At 38.8% G+C, this 16,592-nt stretch overlaps 2 protein-coding genes and 2 non-coding genes across 12 annotated transcripts in view; 3 read left to right on the forward strand and 1 right to left on the reverse strand.

Moving 5' to 3' along the window:
• Nucleotides 1-3,126: 3,126 nt before the first annotated feature.
• Nucleotides 3,127-3,199, reverse strand: trnav-aac (transfer RNA valine (anticodon AAC)). The gene has a single exon. It is a non-coding gene; the product is annotated as a tRNA-Val (tRNA).
• Nucleotides 3,200-3,613: 414 nt separating this feature from the next.
• On the forward strand, nucleotides 3,614-3,685 carry trnag-ucc (transfer RNA glycine (anticodon UCC)). Its single transcript has one exon. It is a non-coding gene; the product is annotated as a tRNA-Gly (tRNA).
• A 3,022-nt stretch (nucleotides 3,686-6,707) lies between these two features.
• rab36 (RAB36, member RAS oncogene family) lies at nucleotides 6,708-12,642 on the forward strand. 4 transcript variants are annotated; one of them, XR_002276542.1, is made up of 12 exons: nucleotides 6,708-7,072; nucleotides 7,195-7,308; nucleotides 7,684-7,767; nucleotides 9,514-9,605; nucleotides 9,696-9,770; nucleotides 10,009-10,110; nucleotides 10,208-10,272; nucleotides 10,401-10,452; nucleotides 11,459-11,540; nucleotides 11,663-11,753; nucleotides 11,878-11,977; nucleotides 12,071-12,642. XR_002276542.1 is itself a non-coding variant. In XM_020619582.1 (12 exons), the coding sequence occupies exons 2-12, from the start codon at nucleotides 7,234-7,236 to the stop codon at nucleotides 12,130-12,132; spliced, it is 894 nt and encodes a 297-aa protein (XP_020475238.1). In that variant the 5' UTR covers nucleotides 6,712-7,072; nucleotides 7,195-7,233; the 3' UTR covers nucleotides 12,133-12,642. The 4 variants fall into 4 exon arrangements, 2 of the variants coding, with proteins under 2 accessions (XP_020475238.1, XP_020475239.1); XR_002276543.1 differs by having other exon boundaries at nucleotides 6,709-7,072; nucleotides 11,892-11,977; XM_020619582.1 differs by having other exon boundaries at nucleotides 6,712-7,072; nucleotides 11,864-11,977.
• Nucleotides 12,643-13,005: 363 nt separating this feature from the next.
• Nucleotides 13,006-16,592, forward strand: part of depdc5 (DEP domain containing 5, GATOR1 subcomplex subunit) — a 29,487-nt gene continuing 25,900 nt past the window's right edge. For 5 of the 6 annotated variants that reach the window (XM_020619571.1, XM_020619575.1, XM_020619576.1 and 2 more), the window contains exons 1-7: nucleotides 13,006-13,058; nucleotides 13,603-13,670; nucleotides 13,769-13,856; nucleotides 13,974-14,020; nucleotides 16,191-16,276; nucleotides 16,353-16,436; nucleotides 16,514-16,563. In XM_020619571.1, the coding sequence (XP_020475227.1) occupies nucleotides 13,030-13,058; nucleotides 13,603-13,670; nucleotides 13,769-13,856; nucleotides 13,974-14,020; nucleotides 16,191-16,276; nucleotides 16,353-16,436; nucleotides 16,514-16,563 (452 nt within the window). In that variant the 5' untranslated portion in view covers nucleotides 13,006-13,029. Of the gene's footprint in view, nucleotides 13,357-13,602; nucleotides 13,671-13,768; nucleotides 13,857-13,973; nucleotides 14,021-16,190; nucleotides 16,277-16,352; nucleotides 16,437-16,513; nucleotides 16,564-16,592 lie in introns of all 6 variants that reach the window. The other variant, XM_020619574.1, reaches the window with a different exon arrangement.

Consider the following 16,592-nt stretch of genomic DNA (forward strand, 5'->3'; position numbering starts at 1 on the left):
TAATTAACTAAATTCATAATTAAAAGAGAAAATAAATAATTATATGCTAAAATAAATACAGAAATAAATAATTAAATGCATAAATATATAAATAAATGATTTAAATGTATTTTTAAATTGTTATATGTCTACATTTCTACAAAGGTAGTTTTCTTTTATTTATTTCTGCATTTCTACATTTCCACATTTATTTATTTCTGTCTCTGTATGCTAATGAGGTAGGTGGTTCTAACCCCACCCTAAAGCAAGATTGGTAAACTGGGAGCGCCAGACAGAAGCAAACGATTCGCATCAAGTAGTACTTGTACAAGACTACGGAGGACGAAAAATGACTTAATTAGAAATAAATAAATGACTACATTAATGCATAAATAAATACAGAAATAAATAAGTAAAAGAATAAATAATTAACTAAATGTTTGTAATTAACTTTGTAATATAATTAACTAAATGAAAATAAATGAATAAATGCTAAAATAAATACATAAATAAATAAATGATTTATGGGAAACTGAGCGGCGCGGGTAATGGTTTTGACAGGGGGGCCGCTGGCAGACCTGGTACCAGATGTAGCTAACCTGCTTGAAAACTGTAAGTTATTTATGTTTATATCTGAAATTTAACTAGTCCCCAGTCGATACGCCAAAGAGAGGCTTGCTGCTGCAGGGCTAGGGGAAAAACGACTAACATTTCAAGGTATGCAAAATATGATGAGTACTGACTTCTTTTTAACCTGTTAGAAGACGTCTTACAACCTACTGCATATTAATCAATGATTCAGTGATACTGAGTTATCATAAAAACTTTAAACTGCCACTGCTATTGGTTAATTTCTATGAATATGAGAAAAGGTTATTGGAATTCTCTCCTCTCTTCAGGTAGTCATACAAATCCAGATGAGTTCATAGAATTCATTTAGAAGCACATCCAAAACTCAGACAAGGGGGTGGATTTGAATTGCTCAAAATTTCTGGAACAACAAGTCGCCAACTGATCCTCATCTCCTGTCCTAATGAGGGCTACCATATGAGACATTTGAAAGATCCACAAACCCAGATCGGTCATGCTACCATTTTCATTCGACCACTTCAACAAAACCTGAATCTGGAGCCTGTAAGTGCCTTACTTTACATAAAACTGGTGCTGTCTTATTAACAGTCACATGATCGTTTCTTGTGTTTTACAATGAGCTTTTTTACAGGTTTGTCAACCAGGATGCAGAAGCAAACTGGTTGGACCACCTCAGAAATGTGTCACATGTGGAGATGAGTTCCCTTTTTCATGCATAAAAGCTCATAGTGATGACTGCATAAGGTAATGCTTAATGGAATGAAAACATCACAGTTGTCTAGCAAACTGATACAGTTGTACCATACACGAAAGATTAAAGTGTAAGTCTGTGTTAAACATCTTGAGTGTGCATATAGGATCGATGATTACAGCTAAAAATGTACAAGAAAAATAGGTGAACTAAGTGCAGAGCAAACTTCATGACAAATCAGCACATCTTATGTGTCCAAATTAAGGATCAATATTTGGCATTTTGGCTTTTTACAGTCCCTCTGTAAAAGCCATATTCTTTTGTCTTTAGAAATGCATCCTAATGTGGAGGACACTTATCCTGCTTTTTGAACTTAAGAAAAAGTTTAATTTGGATGTGTTTTGCTTATTTATATAACCCAACACTAACAAAAAATTACTCTTTTTACCCAAGATGATAGAGTAGTGAGGTACAGACTGAGGTAGCCACAGAAAGTGCCAGCACGTCCCAAAGTGAAGGTAGACTTGTGAGCATGTTGACAACACCACAGGAGAGTGAGAGAGCAAGGGTCAGCAATACAAACTACTCAGTGCCACCTCAGGGAAATGTGTCAGTCCCAGTGCCACCTCAGGGAAATGTGTCAGTCCCAGTGCCACCTCAGGGAAATGTCGCCACCTCAGGGATACCTGCCTACTCCTCAAATCATTGATCTTGACCCCACTGAGGAGAGAGGCTTCGCTGGTCTGTTACACAACTTGAACATTTCAGGTGTTTTTTCTGTAACTTGCAATTGATGTAATACAAATTGATTATTTTAAAAATATTTTTAGATTGGAAAATTGCACCAAATCCAATAGAGGCAGCAAAGATATTCATAGAAGACATCTTAAATCAACCTTGGAAAACCATTAAGTCTGACCATGGATCTTGGAGACAGTGAAGAGGACTGAGAGAAAGCAATCCTTTCTTTTTACAAGATGGCAAATGTTGAGTGGGCCAGAGCCTTGACATGCACACTTAAAGGTAAACTGGCTACACACTTAATAAAACTGAAGATAAAATAATGTCTAACAATGTTTTCTGCTTACTGTTGTCTGCACTGTGTAGGAAATCCAGCCATTGGTCATGGTGTGACTCAACATTTCTTTGCAACCATAATGTCCAAACTTCATTGTGGTTTTGAGATCAATTTTGGTAGGTAAAATTGATACTTTTTACTCTGTCAGTTTGTTTTAGTTATGTTTTATGATGCACTCCTATTAGATATGGGTTAACTGAAGTGATGGCTATTTATTTGAGTTGGTAAAGATACCAGTCACCTGTTTGACAGTGCTTTGTCATTTGCCATCAGGTTTTGTGTTTGGTTTCCAGGCTGAAAACCAATCAGTTTTCCCTGACTTGTGCACTAACCCTGAACATTATACCTAAATGTTAATTTACCCATTTCTAACCTGTAGATTTTTGCAGGATGTAGTCAGCTGATCAAGAATGTCCATTACTAATGCTGTATGACATATATTTATGTGCATTATACTACTATGTATATGATATCTGTTTGAATTTCTTTTAAGTCCCAGGGGGAACTCTTCTTTTTGAGAGTGAAAAAGATCATCTGATTCCCTCCACCTCCCATTACCTTTTGGAGAGTGACTTATTTGTTGTTGCTGGCCGAATTATTGGTCATTCATTTTTACACAATGGGCCATGCCTGGGTGGATTGAGCGCAACAATCCTGCATGTGCTTTGTGGTGGATCCCCAGAAGAAGCCACAATAGACATTAAGGACTGTGCTGACCTTGACATTTTTCGTCCTCCATACCATGTGTGATTGCCAAAAACATTTGTCATAGTGTTTAAAAGCAAACTGTTTCCGCCCGGTTTCGAACCGGGGACCTTTCGCGTGTTAGGCGAACGTGATAACCACTACACTACGGAAACCCGAATTAAACCGTTAGTTTTCAGGACAGCTTTTAATCGTTTCTGACCCTGGATATCATCAGATTTGGTGGGCAGTAAGAGGTCTGGTATGTTGAGTGATTTTGTGTACTAAAAACAATAACAGCTGCAGCCTGAAGTTGATAGATTTAGTGGATTATGCAAACTTTCTTCATCAGGCATTGGTGGTATAGTGGTCAGCATAGCTGCCTTCCAAACAAATGACTACTTTTTATAAGGTTTGTGAAAGGTAATCATGGTCTGGTGGTGAACGCTAAAAAACAGAGTCTTATTTGCAGCACACAATGTCATCATTACTAACAAATCCTGGACATCATCTGATTTTGCATAGTCTGTACCTTATTAGGGTCTTTCTCTACTTGTTTTATTTAACGATTAAGGAAATATTTCTATGTAGCGTTGGTGGTATAGTGGTTAGCATAGCTGCCTTCCAAGCAGTTGACCCGGGTTCGATTCCCGGCCAACGCAGAATTTTTCACTTTTTGTTTGTTAATGGTAAATAGAACAATTCTAGGGCTTTTTGTTGTTTGTTTTTTTTTGCTGTTACTAACCATTATTGTCCTTTAACTCACACATAAACCAAGTCTCTTGAACTGCTTTCTTTCACCTGTGCAATATCGCAAAAATGAGCAGCATTCTCCGTCTGCTCCATGCATTTGTCCGTGTAGACTCTCAGTCATCCAGGTCAAAGTAAGCTGAAAAATCTTGGGCCATTGTTGGCCATCAAAAGGGTGAAACACCACCAAATGGGGATAAATATCTCTGGCTCAATGCCAGTCGGGCAGAACTGATGAAGCTTCTTGGATGAGAGGTGATACATCTTCACCCTAAAACCAAGTCCAGTTGATTTTTTTTTCTACGTTTTTCCAGCTGGTCCATGCATTTGTTACTTCCAGGCTGGACTACTGTAAGTCTTTACTAATCAAGATGTCCTAGTAAGTCCCTAAAAAGCCTCCAGTTAGTCCAAAACGCCCCAGCTTTACCCCAGTACACAATCATCGATAATTGTTTGCGTCTGTTGCTCATCATCTCCCATTCTACAACCCATATATATACCTCCTCCTTTCCCTCAGTCACTTGCAGGTCCATTGATGATACCTAGTCCGTTCACGATGCTCACCACACCCTGCTTTTCTTGGATGTTCTTTGGTACTGAGTGAGTTCAGTCCTATTCTGTTCAGTGTACCTGTGAGTTCCGGATTACCCAACGACGCCACACCTGTCCCGTACAGCTTTCTGTGCATGCCCTGGCTACCCAGTGAGGGCGATTCCACTCCAGGCTACTTGACTCATCTGCTCAACTTATCTCTACACACACGACATTCCTGGCTTGCACAACTTACCCATGTGTTCCTGGCTCCCAGCTATATCGACATCGCTACTGCCTGCTAGTGATGGCGAGATGAAGTTTCCTGAAGCATTAAAGCCGTCCAGCTAATTGGTTTGCAAAGGGGTTCATTTCTCGAGGCTTCATGTGCTCACAATCCCCCCTGCTGGTCAAAGACTGTAAGACAGGCAAATGTCATTTTAACTGTATGTGATACTCTCAAAGCTGTCTGGCCACAGTTTGGGCATGGGGATAATGACTGCCATTTAACTATGCATTTTCCTCTTGTGAGCACAATATAACCCATTCAAACCATGTGCTTCTGTCTCCCCTTATTAACGTGCTCGTTTGTAAATAGTGTGCATAAGAGTTTCTTGGCTGATAAATTGTAATCAGTGTTCCGTGTTAGTGGTACACATACCAAAGTGAACCTCCTCCTTTACATCAATAGTTGAAAAAGTCATATAATAATGACTTCAAACTACAGGGAAACATGTTTCCTAACTGCATATGACAAATAAACCCTTTGACCTTTGACCTCATGTCAATGTTAACAAGGAAGAGGAAGGTGAATGTGCTTGTGAACAGAGGAGGGCAGTGAAGATGCTTGTCAGGTCAAAGTCAAAGAGTTTATTTTCCCAGTACAATGAAATTCTTACTTTGCTGTCCACATGAATGCCACACAATACAAGTGAAATATAGTAGAGACAGTAAATAAGTAACACAAAATCTAAGGCACTTTAAAACAGCAAATGAAAGAAATATAAGAACATAATAGAGAGAGAAGGTATGCTACATGGGAGCTGTATGTGCAATACAGGCCTCAATACACGCTTCACTAAACACTTCCTGGATTTCTGGACACATGCTTCGAATCATCGGCACAGTACGTCCCATCACTACTGCCTGCACAACTCGTGTTGGTTCCTCGCCGTGGCCTGGGCTGCTGCTGACCAGGGTCTGCTCCTGGTTACCCAACTTTTCCCCTTGACACTGAGTTGAGCGCCTCTGAGTTTTTGTTCTCTGCACTTTTTAATCTCACTAATAAAGACCATCTAAAACTTATTTCTAGTCCGACCCTTGGGTCCTAGTCATGTGTGAATTATAACCACTGCTGCTAGAGGTTCAATGAAAATGGAGGGGCCCTATTGGGAAAATGGTGAACGGTGAGAGTGGCCAGGTCTTCTTCAGCAATGTTGGCTTCACCAGGGTCCCGTTTGGCGGTTAATTGTTTATTGCATCTTAGTTCTCGTTCAGCATAAGGCAATTTTGTATGTGATTGCTCAAAGTATAGAGTAAAAGTAATATTTGTGGTAGGAGTTCATAAAGTATTGAGTGTGAATATAGTAGCCTGATGAACTACTTACGGAAGAAACATTTTTAATTCCCCATCAAATTTAGAGGAAGCTTTTCCCCCAAGTGCAAGATACTTTAGTATGAGTACTCAATGTATACAGTAAAAGTGGTTATGTTATATGATTTGTGTTAGTACTCCATGAAATACTGATTGTAAATGTAGGAGGCTGCTGAACTACTTATGAAAGACATTGTTTTTATTCCCCATCTAACTTAGAGGCAAAAGCTATTTTTTTTGTTCAGTGTAAGGCAATTTACTGTAGTATCCAAATACTCACAAAGTATATAGTAAAAGTAGGCATTATTTGTGCTAATAGTCCATGAAGTACTGATTGTCAGAGTGGGCTGATTAACTACTTTTAGAAAATGTATGCTGATGAAAACACAAATTTAAGACATTTCATTTGAAGTCTGGAAGTAACAGTACGTGTTTCAAGTTAAGCACAAGTACAAAATTGCATTGTCACAGTTCATAGTCAGGAGTAACTGCTGTTTGTAGTAAATATACTGCAGAAAGCTTTTATACTTCGTGTTGTGCATTTGACTTCAAGTAGCCCTCGCAGCAGTTTTACTGCGATTACCGTAAATCGTGAAAAAATTGCGCACTCGAATATGTTATATTATTATAAAATGATAGAACTGGCATCAACGACAATGATTACAATTCAATTTATTTGTATAGTGCCAACAAAAAGAGTCAACATTCAACAGATCACAATAATCAGATCTTGTTTAGATTTTGTGATTTACTTGTTGTATTTTTAATTATGCTTATTTCATTGGCTGTTTTAAAGTGCCTTAGATTTTGTGTCACCTATGTATCTACATATTTGATGTATATTGTGTGGCATTCGTGCGGACGACAAGTAAGAATGTCAGTATACAGGGAAACACGTTTCCTCACTGTGCATATGACAATAAACACTTGCCTTGACTTGACTTTATTGGCATGTTATAGTGAGGATAAACCTGTTTGCTTTGATAGCAATTTATTAGACCTTACAATGGGCCACTTTTAATCACGAGCTGTGCGGGTCCAACTATCACGTGACAAAGGCTGTACAGAACGGTTGTCATGGGGACGACTTGCTCATCAGAAAGCGTCTGGGCTTGTAACTACAACAAGTGACCCATCCAGAGAGACAGAGATATTCGACATAATTTCGTCTCTTGTGAGTATAAGACATTAACAGTTAAACCACAGTATAACGACGCCGTTCTGATGATAAAAACAAACGCCATGAGTGAAACAGCAGACTGTGTTGTTTACCTTGTCGCCCCACTGCCACCAAAGGACATAGAACCAACGTAGCTTCGGTGTCGTCGTAAGCAGATGTGGCCAGAGATCCGCCGAGGACCTTCATACAGAAATAACTGGAGCTTCGCCTTCGCAGAATTTGGAACTGGGGTAGGAAATTAAGAAAAACAAAAACATCTGTACGAAACAGCAGGCGTAATAAAGATTAATGTTAAATGATATGTTTTGTTTTGCTAATATTTTATTCAGAAGTCAGCTACATTTCTGCACTGTACCTGGATAACTACAGAGAACTACATTATGCTGAATAGTTGTGTTTTTAATGTACCAACTAGTCTTCAACACTTACAATGAAGGGTTATAGGCTACATGTCTATCTGTCACACACATTATAGCCTACATACTATATTTGGGATATGGCTGCGAAGTCTAAATGTCACCTTTGTAAATATCTCAACAAACACCGAAGGAGTGCTTGGCAATATGCTGAGACAGATAAAGCTAACTCTACATAATCCATCTCAGGTCGTCATGCAGTATAACAGGAATGGCATGATGCCAATCCCACCACCCATCAGCAGAGACAGAGTCATCTGGGAATTCCCAGAGGTACATCAGTCTTGCATTTTCAGCTCATATTTTTTGAATTATAAGATGGTGAATCTTGCAAGCACAATGTATTCATAGGAGGGCAAATAACGATTTCCTCAAATGTTTGGATAACATAAAATACACACACAGTACCGTGGCTTGGGGTTTGAGGACCTAAGGTGACAGCTATAAGTCAGATGTTGCAGTACCACAGTGACCAGTTTAATACCTCAGTAACACAAGCATCTGAACTGGGTTTCTCATACCAAAGATTTGGGTTAACCCAGTTTATTCTGATGACTTGAGTGACCACTTTTGGAGGAAATTCTACAGTATATGCATAGCAACATATAATATATTACAGCAACGTAGTCATTGACACACTGTGCGTTATTGTTGCAGCAGAACATAATAGGATAAGTTGCATATACAACTGAATCATGCTAGTGGCATGGCTCCAAGGATGTCAGTGTCACTCTCTCAGTTAGTCCACAGCTTGGGTCCAGACTGAAATATCTCAACAAGTATTAAAAGTAAATTAAAACCTATATGTAAAATTTGAACAGATAGGGGTGTGACTGGTGCCTGCATATTGTGACCTTTTACTGCATATGATCATTCACACTCAGAAAGTAGAACTGGAGTGACATTCATTATAAGAGGATTAGGTAACACTTTTCAAAATGCACCTGCACAGTTTTACATTTTGTGACTTTCAGTTGAATAAAAGACTTTCCAGTTGTATATTTCATCATTGAAGAATTCTTAAAAGTAGTGTTAAAATATTGTCTAGTTTTGTTCTCTCGAACCCGATATAGTGTATAGTCTCATCTCATGAGCTAAGTGTATTATCAAACCCCTATGAACAGATATTGGTGGCCCGCAGACGATGAACCTTTCTGAATTTGAACATAACTGAACCGTTTAGTGCCACCACCATGAGGGTAATATTTTTGGCCTTCAGAGAAACGTCAACTATCGCATGGCTTTCTATAAAATATGGTACTGATATTCCTGGTGCCCAAAGGATGAATACTTATGACTTTGAAGATCTGCTGACTCTTATACTAGCACCACAATCCAATCAAATTATTCACTTAGCCTGTAACTATTTCAACATCTATCAAAGGTACTGAGACAGAATTTTGTACAAATATTCATGGGCTCTACAGAATCTATATATATCTTTTAACATCTTTAACAAATTCCTTGTGTGCATAACATACTTGGCCAAATAAAGTGATTATCCTTACAACACTTCCTGACTTCCCCTGTAGTTACCAAGTGCTTCCTCAAGGGGGAGATGTTGGGTTTTTCTCCATATTACTGATCTAGATCCCACTATGTAAAGTCCCCCTGAGATGACTGTTGCTGTGTTTTGGCACTATACAAATAAAATTGAATTGAATAGCATCACCATGAGGTTTATATTTGTGGTTTTAGGTCAAATGTCTTAACAACAGATCAAATTGCTCAAGGTGAATTGTAATGAATTGGTGATTATTTCCCTTTTATCTACAGCAACCAAAAGATAAACCTTTTATTGTTTCTAATACTTTGTTGTATGGCTAAATACGTGCAAATTCTATGACATTCTCACCATCTTCAGACATACTTTATGTTTGATGCTAATTTAGAGGTAGTAGCATATGGTAAACATTATATCTGCTTAACATCTGTATGTTGGCATTGTTGATGTAAGTATGTTAGCATTGAGTTCAAAGCACTGCTAGTATATGCTAGTAGTACATCCTGTTCTTTCAGTACTACACACCTGAGGCTTCTCTGCAGCTGAAGAAAGACTGGGACATTCAGGCTAAAGCAGCCTGTAAAGACAGAGCCACCAGACATCAGCCGTGAGTCTCCTGCTGTGGGTCACTGCATCATTCTTAGCTTCATTTGAACATTGCATATAAATTATTAATCTTTGCATATCTTCTTTAAAGGTGGGACCGGCAGAAAATGTCAAAAGTGGTGGTTGTTGGAGACCTTAATGTGGGGAAGACCTGCCTCATAAATAGGTACTTTATCACTAAGAAGCCAGTTAAGACATAACCGATATTACTGAGATACAACAAAACTGCATGCAAAAAGTCTTTATACTAAACATTTAAGGACATTTCTCTTGCCTATACTGCATGAACTGTTTCAATTAACTGATTTCTCCTATAAAAAGCTAAGAGAAACTGACTGTTGCAGGGAATCTAAGTGAACTCAGTATGATGGAGCAAAAAACTGACTTGTTTTAGTTGTTTTCAGGTTTTGTAAAGATGTATTTGAAAGAGACTACAAGGCCACAATTGGAGTAGACTTTGAGATTGAGAGGTTTGAAATAACTGGCATACCTTTCTCCCTTCAGATGTGAGTAGCCTGATTATAAATACCTAAATAATTCTACATGTACTTAGAGTACTTTTGTTTTGACATCCATAATTATTGGTTAATTACTGTTGCATAGCTGGGATACTGCTGGACAGGAAAAATTCAAGTGCATTGCTTCTGCATACTACAGAGCGGCTCAGGGTAAGAAGGTGCTGGAATAAATGGTTTTTAAAAAATTATCTTGTCTGATGCTAGATGAGGTGACACCATTTTACATTTTACTTGGGTTAAATGTAATGATGCTGAAACATCTTGTTCATCTTTTCCAGTCATTGTTACAGTCTTTGACATGGCAGACATTAAGTCCCTAGATCATACACGGTAAGTCTGATTATAAAATTATCATTGGGCTTATTCTACTCATGTCTAAAGTCTGTAACAGAAACACTGATGCACAGTGTTTGAAAATTAAGAAATGAATTATTTTAGTGGTGTGCATCACCCTGTTTAGCCCAGTATTACACTGTTAGACTATAAACTGCAACATCACACCCATATTACAGTTTGTGGTCACACAAATATGTATTCATTACCACATCTGAGCTTGCTGTGACACTGCAGTTCTTGGTGTGCTGATATGGGGCAATGTCACTGCTTTGGAAGGCTAATGTGATTGAACTTGAGCACTGAAAAGGAAAAGGCAGATGGATGGGTAGAATTTGTGTTTTGCAAGGTTTTGTAGCAGCTATAATCAATACTTTTATAAAAACAAGGGATCACATGACTACTTGTATATGAAAGGAGACACTAGTCGTGATGAACCACAGAGAATTATCATCTGTAGTTCCTTTCAATTCTATGGAGCTTTACAGCATTTTAATTTATTATTATTTTTTAGCTACTGGTACTGGCTAGGCTCACTTTCACTGCTCTCATCAGCTACAGCATACAGCACTTTTCAGTAAAAAAAAAGCTCCAGTTAATTCACTGTATACAATCTGAACACTAAGCAGCATACAAAATTAGAGCCAGCTGCTGAGCATTTTCAGCATCAGATAATAAAGGCACAGCTGCCAATCGGACCACACACAATAATAAAGACATCTGTGTGACAAACCAGTCAAAGCTCCATTGCATTTCACTTAGATCATATTTGAGTTTCTGAACAAAGTGGACATGCATGCAGTCCGTCTTGATCACTTTCTGCACTGCCTGTGCTTTCAAAAGTCGACTCTGTGAGTCTTTTAAAATGACATCTATAGAAAACTTGTACATACAGTAAAACTTGTTTTAGTGAGTAATGAGTAATGCAAGAGTGTGCTGATTGACTTGGAAGATGGTAAATGGACTGTATTTTAATGTGAGGATTTTTGTTTTGTTTTCATAGCCAGTGGTTGGAGGAGGCCACAAGAGAAAATGAGCCTGACTCCTGTTTCATTTTCTTGGTTGGCACTAAAAATGACCTGCTGGTGAGTCATTGTACATTATTTACATATATATTGCAGATTTTCACATATACTGTACATTTTACATATTGTACCCATCTATACACATTTTTTCTAATAGTACCCATCTGTCTTGTTCTTATAAGCCATCAGAAGAAAGACAGAGGACAGAAAAAGATGCCATTCGAATAGCAACAGAAATCCATGCAGAGTTTTGGGCTGTTTCAGCTAAAACAGGTATTACCAAGAGGTCACACTTGCCAGTTGCAGCTGCATGGTTCATTAATAAACATAAATATACAACATTTAAACCATGGCAAGAAGCCACTGATTTTTCTTATTCTTAGGGGAGAATGTGCAGGATTTTTTTTTCAGGGTGGCTGCTTTAGCCTTTGAGAAGAGTATATTGAAGGACATGGAGAACGGGGTCCCTGCTTGCATTGGACGAGGAGATGGTATCAGTAAGTAATGACTCAACCCCTAACAAGGAGGGAGGTTGATAATGGAAGTCTTAATTGTAAAAAACATATATAGAAAAATGTTTCTCTTGACAGAATCTGATCGTGCCAACTTGGAGGAGGCCACAGCACAAGACATAAAGAGAGGCTGCTGCTGATGAAAAGAGTGTTAAAGGGAGCTGAACCAGATGGAGGCTGTATCTTGAGCTACAGCTGCAGAAATCAAAATCAGAAATCATGTTCCCACTGAACTGAAATGTGCATTAGGATATATTCAGTTAGGTTTTTTATTTAATTGAAAACTGCCATGTATTCTGATGTTTACAGAACAATTTGACCAGTATGTGTTCCTGGAAGTAAGTTGTTACTGGACTGAGGACATCAATAATGGATTCTTTTTACTGATAGTAATACATATGAATTTGACCTTTTTGCATAAAATCTACATAATATAAGCTTTCAGTGTTTCATTCTGAATGTAGTTGATGTAGCAAAAGCGTGTAAATGAGTCTAGTGTTAAGTCAGCTAATATAATGATCAGATTATAATGTAATTTCTTAAAGTAATATCTTGATATAATGGAGCAATAGCTGATGAGAGCTCCTGTGCATTTATGGTGCCAGTATTTTTGTCAAAGCCTGTTACCAATTAATAAAAATGTTTAGCTGAATGGACTGCTTTGTCTTCATAATATTGAAGATGATCAAATGTGGATATGCAAAACAGAAATAATCAAAATACCTAACTGATGAACTAACTTCGTGATGATGACTTCCTTATGTGCTATAAAACATGTTTTATACCAATGTACCTTTATTTGTGGCGGTGATCCAGATATCTCAACGAAGACTAATGACACTAACATTACATCATAGCTGCATATGCTTGATTTCAACGACAATATCGATGCTTGACTCTCAGAAAAACGAATTAAAAACAAACCAATTCGGCGTTTTAATCTTCCGACAGAAACGAAGACGGAAATAAGTGGGGTGAACACTCTTGTTTTATTAAGGTACTCTGAACGGCCGCGAGCCAATCAGATCACATTTTCTATGTTGTGGAGGAAGTACCATCAGCGTAGGTTAGTTAGCTGGGAAATTGCTTTAGGCGTTATATTTCCATACCAAAGACAGTAGCTATTAACCTATTTCATCTATATGAATTTTAACAAAAGCAGCTATTATAACACTGTGGTCAGTTAGTGTTAGTTAACTGAGTTCGCTAACTGTAAATTGTGTCAGATTAGCGACATGCTAGGCTAGCAAAAGTCAACATCCCAGGGCAGTTTGGACTGCTAGGAGTTTGGCTTTAGGGGAGAGACTGCTCGGGTAGCTACTGCTGTATGCGTTCCGTATGTGGTCATAAAGTCTGACAGTCGGGTCAGTTTATTTTTTCATTTATTGTATTATCACTATGAGATTGCCTTGCTCGCCACTTTCTTACATACTTCTAGCGTTTCCCAACACAGGACTATAAGATACAATGGATTGACGCTGTGTGTATAGCAGAATTGAGTTTAGGAATGGACATACATAAACAGAGCCACTGTACCACAGCACGTGTGTTAGCTTTCTTACGGCTTTGATAAGTCCCAAACTAAGTAGGCTACTGATTTTCGTCCCCAGGTGGTTTATCATGAAGACTAATAAATCATATAAGCTTGTGCTGCACAAGAAAGGTTTTGGTGGAAGTGGTAAGTGAGAATTTCCACCTCCTCTAAATTAATGTTTCTCTTGTGAAAGATGTTATTTTTATGAGATTGGTTTTCAAATTGATTTGTCCCTTGGGCAGATGATGAGCTGGTTGTCAACCCAAAAGTTTTCCCTCAGGTCAGTCTAGGGGATATAATCGAAATTGCGCACCCCACAGATGAATACAGGTGAGCTCGCATCATGGGAGGATCACTGTGTTGGATATCTTAATTGGTGTGTTAGGATTAACACATTATTTCACTACTGAGCCTGTAATCTGGTATTGTCTATTTCGAAATTCCCAGTCCTCTCCTGCTCCAGGTGAAGAGCCTAAAAGAGGACTTGCAGAAAGGTAAGTGGCCTAACACTGTATGTAGTAGCATGTTTGCCATATTTCAGGAATTAGATTAGACAAGATAGAGTTGAACATGATGTTGCTGCGACAGCAGACAACAGGACAAAATGGTACAGAGCTGAAATGATCAGTCGATTAACTGATTAGTCAGTCTGCAGTAAATTAAGTGGCAAACCTTTGATAAGTGAACAACTATTTGTTTGGGATTTTGTGTCTGTGTGTGTGCTTTTTGCATTTTGTGGTAATAAACTGCATCTTTGTGTTTAAGAGTTGCTTGCGTTTTGTGTCTGTGTGTGTGCTTTTTTGCATTTTGTGGTAATAAACTGTGCATCTTTGTGTTTAAGAGTTGCTTGCATAACAAATTATGTGATGACATTAGATAGATACATAGATAGATAATCTTTATTGTCATTGTAACACGTACAATGAAAATTTAAAGTGACCTCCAGTTGGTACAGCAATAAAAAAACATATTATATTTTAGCAGCTTTGAGTGTGGTAACTGCTGTTGGGTAAAAACTATTCTTGAGTCTAGCGATCCTTGATTTGATTACTCTGAACCGTCTACCTAATGGCAACAGTTCAAAGAGTAAACATCCTGGGTGGGCAGCAGGAACTGTGTAGTCCTTCCAGAGTGAGGAGAGGGCAGCTTATGATCTCCTGGGCTGTATTAATGAGCCTCTGGAGCACTTCCTCTGAGCTACTGTGCTGCTGTACCATATACATATACAGTATGTAAGGATGCTCTCAATGGAGCGCCGATAGGACACCAGCAGTCTCTGGGAGATGTTGTTCTTCCTGATGCACCGTAGGAAGTACAGTCTCTGCTGGGCCTTTTTAAGCAGTCCAGAGGTATTCGTGCCCCAGGTCAGATCCTTCTCAATATGGACTCCCAGAAAGCAGAAGGCCAGCACCCTCTCCAAACGGTCCGAGCTGATATACAGTGACAATATGTCAGTTTTCGTCCTCCTGAAGTCGACAATGACCTCCTTAGTCTTTGAGGTATTAAGGAGCAGATTGTTCTCTGCACCACACTATCAGCCTCTCCACCTCATCCCTGTAAGTAGTCTCATCCCCCCAGAGATAAGCCCCACCACCGTGGTGTCATCAGCAAATCTTACAATGGTGTTGCTGTGGTGGGCGGGGGTGCAGTCGTGGGTGTACAGGGTGTAGAGCAGGGTGTAGAGCAGGGGGCTCAGCACACAGCCTTGTGGTGAACCAGTGCTGAGGCTGAGAGCTGTGGATTTGTCCACAGTAACAGTGTCTATGCAGTTCTTAATATAACACAGGACACTTTGTAAACACCTCCAGGTCTGGATGTTCAAAAACATCCCAGTTGGTCCTATCAAAACAGTCCTGTAGCTGCTGAGAGGCACCATCAGGCCAGGTTTTTACAGTCCTTGTGATGGTAGGAGCAGTTTTTCTGAGAACATATGCAGGAATTAGAAACAGGAACCAGTGGTCAGACTGGCCCAGGGCTTTAGAACACAATGTTTTCTGCCATTTTATTAATCAAACAATTTATTGAGTAATTGAGAAAATAATTGATAAAAATTTTTGGGGATGGGACAGTATATCCAAATTCAACGTATTGCGATACAAAAACATTGCAGTATGTATCGTTTTGCCTAGCGATATACTATATGGTGTGGCCTCCATACACCATTAACTTCATATTTTTTGTAAATAAGACAGCCTAACAGAACTTAAATCAGTATATCTTGTTGTTCTTTACATAATCAAGCCAGTGCTAGAAAAGGGGGATAAAGAATGAAATACAAGTATTCTGCAGCTAGTTCTGCATTGTTGTCAATGAATTTTTAATTGTATTGTGATTGAATTGAATTGTACGCACCATATCGTGCATCAGATTGTATTGAGCGGCCTTGGATGGTGGACAAAATAATCACATAGTGTATGTAATTCAATCCAATACAGCCCTAAGACATGTCCTGCCTTTGTGATGCTTAAAATGTTCAGCGTTCAGCTCTGTGGTCATTTTTAGGCTATAGTTGGTGGTCTGAGTGTATTTGGTGCTCTAAATTATCAGGTAAATCTGTAAATGGACAAATATGCATTTATTGTAACTGTTCTGATCATTTATTGAGAAGAAAATGCCAGTGTTTGTGATAGTCACCTTGTCTGTTCACTACCCATTCTTATTCAGAGACAATCAGTGTGGACCAGACTGTAGCACAAGCCTTCAAACTGCGGGCATACCAGGATGTCATTGTTAACATTGTGGATCCTAAGGTAGGGTCAGTCTGAGTACTTCTCAGCTTCTCCTCTTGTCAGTCACAGAGAATGTTTTAGACATTTTTCCTCCCAGGATGCAATGCTGGACTTGGTGGAGCTTACTTTCAAGGACCAGTACATTGGCAGAGGAGACATGTGGAGACTAAAGAAGAGTCTGGTAGGGAATGTAAAAGTCTCTTCTTCTTTATAATCATGTGTTACATGAGGATTTACCTGTTACGATTTTTATTCTAGGTGAGCACATGTGCTTATGTGACGCAGAAGGTGGAGTTTGCAGGAATCCGGTACTAAGCATACATTTCATTCTCTACAC

This window comes from Monopterus albus, unplaced genomic scaffold (genome assembly GCF_001952655.1).
Source record: "Monopterus albus unplaced genomic scaffold, M_albus_1.0 scaffold223.1, whole genome shotgun sequence".
Taxonomy (NCBI): domain Eukaryota; kingdom Metazoa; phylum Chordata; class Actinopteri; order Synbranchiformes; family Synbranchidae; genus Monopterus; species Monopterus albus.

Excerpts from the sequence above, each read along its gene's own strand:
- rab36 (XM_020619582.1), top strand. The coding sequence starts at position 7,234 with ATGTGGCCAGAGATCCGCCGAGGACCTTCATACAGAAATAACTGGAGC. Across the intron at positions 10,453-11,458 it reads AAGTCCCTAGATCATACACG|CCAGTGGTTGGAGGAGGCCA; the intron begins GTAAGTCTGATT and ends TTGTTTTCATAG. Across the intron at positions 11,978-12,070 it reads TGGACGAGGAGATGGTATCA|AATCTGATCGTGCCAACTTG; the intron begins GTAAGTAATGAC and ends TTCTCTTGACAG.